The 10,860-nt window shown below is 40.1% G+C and overlaps 1 protein-coding gene across 8 annotated transcripts; it reads left to right on the top strand.

The window, feature by feature from the left end:
- Positions 1 to 3,122: 3,122 nt before the first annotated feature.
- Positions 3,123 to 8,866, top strand: LOC100282916 (Zinc finger protein CONSTANS-LIKE 9). 8 transcript variants are annotated; one of them, XM_008660402.4, is made up of 5 exons: positions 3,123 to 3,404; positions 4,996 to 5,686; positions 6,356 to 6,556; positions 7,512 to 7,816; positions 7,956 to 8,866. In XM_008660402.4, the coding sequence occupies exons 2-5, from the start codon at positions 5,096 to 5,098 to the stop codon at positions 8,083 to 8,085; spliced, it is 1,227 nt and encodes a 408-aa protein (XP_008658624.1). In that variant the 5' UTR covers positions 3,123 to 3,404; positions 4,996 to 5,095; the 3' UTR covers positions 8,086 to 8,866.
- Positions 8,867 to 10,860: the final 1,994 nt, after the last annotated feature.

The raw sequence follows: 10,860 nt of genomic DNA, 5'->3' as shown, positions 1-10,860 counted from the left end.
CAGATATGATATTGCACACTTTATAATAATTAACAAAGACTTCAACCTGCAGCTATAGCTTATATAAGATCAAAGTTAACACGAAGGAAATGAAAAGGGTTTTTAGATTTTTCTTTTTGTGAATATTTTCATATATATATATAAAGGAGAGAGTGACCAGTAACTAAACAAAGACTCTAAGGGCTGAAACTTAACAAAACTCACCAAAACAACAGATTGAAACAAAGGGTATGGCAAAAATATTTAATGGCTTTTTGGTGGATAGGACGAACACAAAATAGATGTAGCTAAGGGTAAAGAATCCAACCGTGGCAACTGAGACTTTGATACCGGATGATGCGTCACGATGCCCGATCTTCACGACATAGGATCAATCTTCAGATAACTAGCTTCGAAGAAGCCAAGATAACTTGTTGCAAGCAGCGATAACTAGTGCAACCTTACAAATAAAATTAGAAACCAACCACCGTCTTTAACCGGCAACCTGAATCGAGGATTCACCCAACCACACTCTCAAAGAACCAACCAATGGAACCTACAATCAATCGAGGAGACATCGAAGGGAGTAGGAGCACCACTTGGGAGCGGATGAAGCCACCGCTTCTGCAATCCCGCGAAGGAATTCACAAGAGCAAAGGGGTAGAGATCACTCTCAATATTTGTTAGCACACAACGGAACAAAGGGTTCTGTTTTTAGATTATCCAAAGCTGCTTTACATCATAGACATAGGGGGTATTTATACTAGCAACAGCCAACCTTAGAGAGGTATAAACACGAAAAGAAAGTATTTTAGCGTGCTAATGTAAAGGGTCCTCTTCGGGAGATCTCGAGAGCTAAATTCCGTGTGGCTGTTTGACTTCTGCGCAACCTTCAGTATTTTGATAATAACTTCTCTAGGGAATCTCCAAATGACGTGGGGCCAGATGCGTTGGAAAGCTGACTTGATAATCTTTCTCACCATGTATAGCATGCTTAATGAAACTTCGTAGAATGATGTAGTTTAATACGGAAACTTGGTCATCAAACAGATTGTTGACCTTCTGACCAGTCAGCACTAAAGTAGGTCGTCCACGCTTTCGGGTAGATTTGATTAAGTCATCCTTAGAAGCTTTAGAAACTAGACTTCAAGAGCTTTCCATAAAGTACTTATGAGCCTTCATAGCTTTTGGGAATCAAAAGATATGACTGTTTCTTCTGGACGGTTCTATTGCGCTCGACTGATTCGAACATAGATCTTCTTTCTGATTCGCCCTTGATATGTTTTGTCGTTCCTCTTTGGTGAACCTAAGCAATATCAACATACACGACTTAAGTAGCATAAAGTTCTCATTAATGTTTAATTGAAATTTATAAAGTAGCGCGTGCACCTCTTACTGTAGTTTCTTAGCTCGGCTACGTGTAATTGGTCCATCAAAGACTTGAGCTGGTGATGATGTTGGTTGTACTTAAGTTGATGTAGTATGACTTGAGGGTTGTAACATGTTGATTAATGGCGTGGTCGTATTAGATGACCTTCTCCCTTTAATTTACCTCTAGATTTGAGATAAATTGAGAGGACGAAGGGCCCATAGTTTTAATTATATTTACTTGTTTTGACATTTCTTAGGAATTAAAGCAAGTGACCAGCATATGCTAAACAATAGGTTCGATTGAAAACACTCATTATAAGCGGCTACTGCAATACACTAGTGAATCTATAATGCTCGTTGTATCTTCTCAGGGGATGTTTGAATGCACTAAAGCTAATAGTTAGTGACTAAAATTAGTTGAAACATCCAAACACCCTAGCTAATATTTCAGCTATTAGCTATTTTTGTAAATTAGTTAATAGTTAGGTAGTTATTTGTTAGCTAGCTAATTATACTAACAATTTTTAGCTAACTAAGTATTAGTTCTAGTGCATTCAAACACCCCTCAGTTTCGTCGTCTCGTGGAAGTCATATGATTCTATATTATCACATATGTATACATGCATTATTTCTATCTTAGCTAATTTTGACGTTTCAACTTCAAGAAATGAGAGCAATTCAATACTTTGCTTCATGTGGATGATCTTTTCAATTTTATATCGGTCAATAATATTAAAATCCTCTCTTAACTCGAATTTCTAAGGACAGATGTTTCTTCTTCCAAGAGGCTTGAAGCTATTTTTTGTCTATTAAAAACACGAAAAATACAATTTGCTTCTCACTCGTATAAAAAAACATGAAAGCAAGAGACCATTTTTTTAAAGAAGACCACACAAAAAAATTGTTCCTTAATAAATTTTGAAGTGTCTTTTTCTTTAGGATAAATAACTATTCAAAGTCATACAACAACCTAACCATGCAGGGACGAAGCCTAGCCAACCTAACCATACAGAGACCGACTCAGAACTTTATTTAGAAGGAACTAAACTAAACCTCTATACTTCCTCTTCTACATTATACTTCCTTAGTTCTTTTTATTTGTTATGTTTTAGTTTAAAAATGAACTAGTGAATGATAAATATTCGAAAACGTAGACAGTAATGTATACTCTTCTAAATTTTAGAGAAACTCCAGTAGAACTTTATGGTCTCAGGAACAGTAAGACGGTAGGAGGCTCGACTGCCGCCCGCCTCACCGCTGTCTCACTCCCTGTAACCATAGTATACTAGTCTACATGCATCCAGCCGGAGTCAGGGAAAAAAGCCAGCCGTTGGCGCGCTAATCAGGCCAGGCCAAAATGGCCAAATGAGCAAGCAGGCCACTGTCCGTCGGTGACGTGCGGGCCCATGAGCCAGAGAAGCAACCCACCTGTACCAGTACGGCAGTACTAGTACCGCGGACAAGTCGAAAAACCCTGCGCACCGCTCACTGCTTCACCTTTTGCGCAACAGTTCCCACCGGATCGAGCCCAAGAACAAATCACTGACTCGTTGGGTCCACCTTTGCTGGGACCATCAGCTAGTGACGGTGGCGTGCCACGGACCATGTGCCCGAGGCCGCGCATGTCAAAACGAGATGGCCGGGGGTGGGGGGCGCTGCAAACGTGGCGCGGGCCCGGGCTCCCTCGCACCCCCTTATCCTCTGTGGCAGAGGGAAATGACGCTCTTACCCTCGAAAAAGCGCACAAAAGCGCACCGGCGTGGGCCCCGCCACCTCATCCTCAGCAAATTTTTCCTCTACGCTACCAGTCTACCGCTAGCCTGCCTGCCCTCAGACTTCCTCTTTCTTCCCCTTCTCAGCCTTTCCCTCTCTTCTCTGCTCTTTGCATCTCTCTCTTGTTCCTCCCTTCCTCTCTCTAAAAAAGGGTTCTGATCCCTTTCTAGAAGCTCCTGGGTTTCTGTTGCCGACCCGAGCTCCCCAGGGGCGCTCAGGAGGCGCCGAGCCGGCGACCGCTCCGGCGGATCTGAGGAGCCGCCGCGGTCGCTTTGCCTCCGGTGAGTTATTCTTCCTCTCCCTTGGCGCGGGATTTTTTATGTGGGGTCGACCTCTTCCCTCGGATTCGCTGGCTCCAATCCCAACGTCTGATTCAGCAAATACGTATCATTTTGTTACCGGCCGCTTTATCGTTCCCCTTTCCTCTTTCCGGTGATCCCGATGCAGCTGCGATTTTATGTCTGTTTGTGTTTCAGACTGGGTTGATGCTGATTTATGGTGTTAGAAATGGCTGTTTGTATTTTTTTCTTCGTTATATTTTGTTTTGCTTTGTTGTATACTTGTATTTGTTTTCAGTTTAATATATGGGAGACATGAATCCTGTAAGAAAACTGCTTGTTTTTTTCCCTTGGCCTAAACGACCATCGTATTTGCCGCCTCACGCAGTCACGCTCTAACTCATACTGGTTTTTCAGTGCTCAAATTACATACAAAATTCCATTTAAAAAATAAAAATTGTTTCTCATATGAATAATCAAAACATGTTCTTTTAACTATATCCAGTCTTAGGTGCAAAGATGTGAATCTAATGCTTTAAGAAATGTTTATACTTATAATCCTTTTGTTATTGATAAGGGCAATCTTTTTGTTATGCATCCGTATGAGCACACTTACTGGAAATATTTGCATTTTTCCTTCCAAATATAGTTTTTTCAAAAAAAGTCAACTTCACTTCTTGCTTTGCACACATAAGATTTCCTTAGTCTGAAAACTTCTAAACAACTCATGAATTTATTTTGCTGGTGAAAAGGTTACCCTCTGTTAGCTTAAATAAAATTATCACCGAGCTCTGTTTGTTGGCTCATTTCATTGGTCCAATCATTCATGTTTCATATGTTTCCTCCCTACCATAGTATTGCGCTGTGTTGGTTGCTTGGAGAAGTTGGATATTATATAATAGGATTTACTAAGAAATCACTGTCAGGGATGACTAAGAATTGTGTCTTACGTCTTATGCTGGCTGGCTTCCATTTTTTTACACATTATCTCTTCTAGGATTCGTAGTACCTAGTGACCTCGTGGGACATATACTCGCATTCTTGCAAGCACTTAGTGGGGGCTTTGAATTATAATATGCACGGAGAACAGAAGATTTCAAGACTTGTTGCCTGCACTTTTGTAGTGGGTTTCGCAGTTCTTTATGCCCTGGTCGGCAAATTGAGGCTGAGTCCACTGATTTATGAGTCAATTGATACCTAGAACTGTCTCATTGCAGATGGCGGCTACATGTCCTAATTAGGAAGCAAATCTTTATTATCCTTGATATTTATATTGCTTGTAGCTGATGTAAGATGTTGATGGGTGGAACATGTTTGATTGTTTCTCTTGGATTAAGTTGAAAAAAAAAACAACCTGTTGTTTGGGTGGATGCCATGGTCAGAGTAACTGCCAGTAACAAATTTCTGTCATCACGTCAGTGTCATTCTATCATGTGCATTTCTCTAACACGATGTATGGGTACTAGACTACTAGTTCATAAAATAATAGTTGCGATAATTACTGATAAAATATTATTCATATGCATGTTGTAAAAGAGCCAGAATGATTACTGATGTAGTAGTAATTCTTTTTAATAGTTGCGATACTGCACAGGTTCCTTGTAAACTATTGATTGGGAAACACTCTGAAGAAGAGTTTGTTGGCTGCATAACATCTCCTGAAGCTGGTTTGAAGTTTGCTGATAGGAAAGATCATGGGCGCTCTCTGTGATTTCTGTGGGGAGCATAGGTCTATGGTTTACTGCCGATCAGATGCAGCATCCTTGTGTTTATCATGTGACCGTAATGTGCATTCAGCTAATGCTCTTTCTCGGCGTCATACAAGGACACTTTTATGTGACCGGTGTGCTTCACAGCCTGCTATGGTCCGCTGTCTAGCAGAAAATGCCTCGCTTTGCCAAAATTGTGATTGGAATGGCCACATTGCAGGATCCTCATCTGCCGGACACAAAAGGCAGACTATAAATTGCTATTCAGGATGTCCATCGTCTGCAGAACTTTCTAGAATATGGTCCTTCGTTTCAGATATTCCTAATGTAGCACCTGAGCCAAACTGTGAGCAAGGAATAAGCATGATGAGCATCAGCGACAGTGGTGTCAGTAATCAAGATAATGCTGCAGGGGACAGTATTTTGTTAGATATAGCTAGTGCAACACTTGTAAGTGATATTGGTACTTGTGACAAGCTTTTGGTAGGTTCCTCTTCAGGAGCTGGAGTGAACCTACTTCCACTGGCTACTGGTCAAACAGAAACAGCTGGATCTGTGGATTCCACACCAGATAAGGTGCTTTAAGGCTATTCACTTATCCCTGGTACCTCATACATAGAATTAGTTATTCACCTCTGCTGCTGCATATTCTACCTCCATGTGCAATATATGTAAGATGGACAATGACTTTGCTACCGACAGTTGATGGTTATCATTTGTCATGTCACATAATTGTTTTCCTTTTATGGTCTTTTGTCTGCTTTGTATTTCATTTGGTTTACTTGATGAACAATAAGATAAAACAATGAATTATGAACAAAAGAATTTCTAATAAGTTTATAAATAAATCTACTGTGCCATGCATGAAAATACTGATGTTGCTAAGATCGTATAAATAATTGCATATCCCTGTCTATCTAAAATGGAAAACTGGGAATAATATCTACATTTTTTTATTTTCACTATGTGGCAGCCACATATGAATCTTGTTCAGATGCTATTTATGTTACCTAGCCACCACCTTAGTAAGCCCTAGGATGGACAATCTGTATATTAACAATTCCCTTCTTGCCTTCTTTTGGTGTGATAATTCACAGATGCAGTACGATGAAAGGATTTATTGTATCTTGTCATTTGTTATTTCGCTATATGGCATATTCCAAATTTGTAGGCCTTTTCCCATTGTAGCATGTCTTTTCAAATGATAGTCTGTCACTAACATATTCACAGGATTCCTGTATGCAGGTTCCCTATACGCCAGATAAAGATATGTTCAGTAAGGACAGCATATATGAAGATTTTTGTGTGGATGACGCTGACCTTGCTTTCGAAAATTATGAAGAACTCTTTGGTACCTCTCATATTCAAACAGAACAACTCTTTGATGATGCTGGAATAGACATTTACTTTGAAATGAAGGAAGCACCTGCTGGGAATTCCACTGAGGTTTGTAGTTTGCTAATGAATATTTTTTTCTTAATCCGTTACAATCATTCACATCCATGTGCACATGCACTTCTCATAGTGTTGGTGTTCTCTTTGCTATGCCAATTAACTGAACCAATTCTGTAGTCCTCCCAATTTGTGTAACTTATAAGCCGTTCATTTTCCTGTTAACTCATCAAAATTGAACTGTGTGATAAGTTTTTCCAGGTGCAGTTTAATTTTTAGTTTGGGAAGGGCAGGCCTGGTGCAGTGGTAAGAGTTCTCACTAAGTCACCAGATCACGGGTTCGAAGCTGCCTCTCCGCATTTTCTTATAGGCCCTAGGTTTTCTTCTTTCTTTGATCCATAGCTTATTATTGACAAACTATTCAAAATGGTTGACTTTTCTGAAGTGACAAAAGGCAGGAAGAATCTTGCCTTCTTTATGTTAGTCTTGGGTTTTGGGATATAGCTTGTGCCAAATTTATGTGTCTGGTTTTGTGTTTAAGAAGCAACCAGTAACCACAGATAGGACTGTAAATTGTAACCTATCAGCATTAAATGTATGTCAGCTAGGGATGAAACTGGATCTGATACAGACGGATATTAGTGATCCTGCATCCATCCTATTTTCCATATTGTATCTCATTTTTTTTCTGGAATCTCAGAACCGGATAGGGATATATTAGAGTGATATTTATCTATACATATCAGAAATCTGTTTTTGTATCCAGATTTGATTACGATCGGATATTAAATGTTCAGATTCAGATAAGGACTATACATATAGGATTTTGAATTTTCAGGATGGACAGATAACGGGAAATATCCGTTACGTTTTCATCCCTCATGTCACCAGATCTGTAAACCATTTGGTGTTATCCTGTAGTCAGCGTATCTGGTTTGGACAAATTAGACGTTGCGTTTTTGTGTTTTATTATATGATTATTATAGGATTCTTGTCTCATGCTTTTCAGCAGTCCAAGCTGAAGCAACCTGCAAATAGCAATGCGGTATCTGCCGACTCTGGGATGTCGAACCCTGGAGTGAAAGGTGATTCCAGTGTTTGTACCCCTTTGAGGCAGGCTAGGTCTAGTCTGTCTCTTTCCTTTGCTGGTTTGACTGGTGAGAGTAGTGCGGGAGACCACCAAGATTGTGTGGTATCATCATTGCTTCTTATGGGTGAGCCTCCTTGGCAGCCTCCTGGCCCCGAGGGCTCAATTGCTGGAGGTAGTAGAGACAGTGCACTCACACGATACAAGGAGAAGAAAATGAGAAGAAAGTAAGTCCCATCCGTTGTAAATCCTTTCTGCTAAATGCGCTGATTTGTACCTTATAGGAACTCAGTAAAAGATATTTAGTTGCAACAATCAATGTTTTAAACACTAGTCTCCTAAGTGGTCATTTGTTGATTCTGACAGGTTCGACAAGAAAATCAGGTACGCTTCTCGTAAGGCTAGAGCAGATGTGCGAAAGAGGGTAAAGGGTCGGTTTGTTAAGGCTGGTGAAGCATATGACTATGATCCTCTCTGCCAAACGAGGAGTTACTGAAGCATATGATCTTTATCCAGTTTTAAATTAGCAAACTGCAACCAAGGCTCGTTGCAGCTAGAACAAAAGCACTGGCAATCCAAGCTATTGGGCCAAACTGTGCCTTCGAAAAGAAAAAAAAAGGAGAAAGCTGTCGGCATGATAAAATATAGAGAAATATTTGGATGTTGCAGAAGTTTTTGAGTGAGGATCCTCCTTTTTCCTCCTGTACAGTGGTTGGAAGCGGTTTGAGTCTCTCCATCTTTTGTGAATTAGCCTGAATCCAGCTAAACAGACTTGTTGCATTTTGATCTCCATTCTGCATTTCTGCTGACTGCCATCAGTCTACGTACACGGGCTGGCGGCTGCGGTGTTTTTGGAGGTGTTCGTCCAGATTAGACAAGATGGCTAGATGTGATCTGTGAAATATCCTTCTATTATAATAATGTAAAATTTGCTGGGACCTGGATGTTTCTGCTATTATCAATGTGCAAATACCAGGTCGTAGCCAAACTGGTCGTCAGTTTGTTCTTTTTAAGTTGGTGATGGAACCCATCCAACTGGACAGTGGACACCAACTTTCTGTGCTCATTCTGTCCAAACCAACCTCCAAACTGACTCGATGTTAGTACTATTTGTATTATGTGACTCCTGAGCAAGTGAGCTTGTGCTCAAACCTCAAATACGTCCTCTTGTACCAAACCACGATATTGGAGGGTAAATTTTTGACCTGTTCCTTTGTTGTTGAAACTTCTGGTTATTTTGGAAAAAACAAATGTGGAACACTGCTTTGTGGCTTTTCTGTTCTGCACTGTTGTACTCAGTCTTGCAAATTAGAAGACGATGTGGCATTTTTAGACATAGTTATGTATTTAGATATATACTATGTCTAAATACCTGGTGAAAGAAATGTATCTAGAAAAATCAAAACATGTTATAATTTAGAATATAATAGAGAATAGAGTGAGTATTTGACTCTTAGCCACGAATTTACTTTCTCACTTTGCAAATATGCGGTGATGTTTGAAGATTGTTAAATCAACTATTTCAAGCTTTAAGTTCATATTCATTTTCATACATTGAGAGTTTGGATATTTAAAGATCATTAGTACAATGGTTGTGTGTTATGGTGACCCATAATTATATTTGATGAGTGACTGACAATTTATTTGGATGAAGTGCTATATGATCGCGATAGTGGTTCCACTGATTATGCTTTAGCTTTAACTCTCATCATCTCATCTTCCTCGACACAGCGTTGCTTCAAGCGGCTTTAGATCCTGTATATAATTGTTCATTGATACAACATCCTTATCTAGCATATTGAAGTCAGCATAATCAATAACAACATAGCCTTTTTGTCCAAGTAGGCTAGAGATGAAATCCACGAGAAACAAGGATAGGAAAAAAGACACTGAAATGGTAAAATAAAGACGGTAGAGTTGGTAAACAAAAATAGACAAAGATCATAGTTCAAGCATGTTGATGGCTAGTCTCCAAGCACGCCTATCCTTAGCTAATTCCTTGGAGATATTACACTCCTTAAATCTCTTTTAATCACCTCATCCCAAGTCATTTTAGGTTGACGCCTATATGACTCGCTCTAAAAGGCCTCTACGCATCGGCGCTCTAGGAGGTCTTTTTTGGACATGCCCAAACTATATCAAGTGATGTTGAATTAATTTCTCCTCAATTGGTGCCACTCTGACCCTATCTTGAATATCTTTGTTTTCTCAGACTATATCCCTTCTTGTGTACCCACAAACCAATGTAACATACACATCTCTGCTACACTCAGTTGCTGGACATATCGCCTTTTTTGTGGATCATTATTCGGCACCATATAACATCGTTGGACATAATTGTCGTCCTATAAAACTTACCTTTAAACTTTGGTGGCACCCTCTTGTCACATAGGACGCTAGAAGCATGACACCATTTCAATCAACCGACTGAAATTCTAGCTTAACATATTCTTCAATGTAACCATCATTTTGTAGCATCGATCCTAAGTACCGAAAATACTCCTTAGCCACCAGTTGCCCATCAAAGGTAACATCTCCATCCTTATGTCTAGTCGCACTGAAATCACACATCATGTACTCGGTCTTAGTCCTACTAAGTCTGAAACCTTTCGACTTCACCACAACTCCAACTTTCTATTAACCTCTTCCCATCAACTACCACCACATCATCAGCAAAGAGCATACTCTAAGGGATATCCCCTTGTATGTTCATTATGACTTCATCGACCACTAAAGCAAATAAATAAGGGCTCATTATAGATCCCTGATGTAGGCCTATTTTAATTGGAAAGTCGCTAGTGTCGCCATCACATGTTCAGACAAATGTCATTGTATCCTTGTACATATCCCTTATGTACTTAGTTGGGACTTTGTGCTTTTCTAAGGCCCACCACATGACATTTCTTGGTACTTTGTCATACGCCTTCTCGAGGTCAATAAAGACCACGTGCAAGTCGTTCTTCTACTCTTTGTATCTCTCTATCAATTGTCGTATGGGGAAAATCTCCTCCATGGTCGAACACCAAGATGACGCCCGGGGAAATTCTCGGAAAATTTGTAAGCGGGCGCATGACGGTGAAGGAAGCAAGGTACGTAGATGATATTGCAAATGGACCGCTTCCTCTTTATGAACCACAACTCGTTGCTCTCAAAGCAACAACTAGCAAGGAGGCGCTACCTAACAAGGTGGCACAAGTGGAGGCTGCCGGGCTAAATGAAGATGAAATGGCGCTTGTAATCAAGCGTTTCAAGACTGCATTGAGGGACGCAA

The sequence above is a fragment of the Zea mays genome, chromosome 9 (assembly GCF_902167145.1).
Source record: "Zea mays cultivar B73 chromosome 9, Zm-B73-REFERENCE-NAM-5.0, whole genome shotgun sequence".
NCBI classification, from domain to species: domain Eukaryota; kingdom Viridiplantae; phylum Streptophyta; class Magnoliopsida; order Poales; family Poaceae; genus Zea; species Zea mays.
Note: the sequence above shows the minus strand (reverse complement) of the source record. Positions and strands in the feature narration are given on the sequence as shown.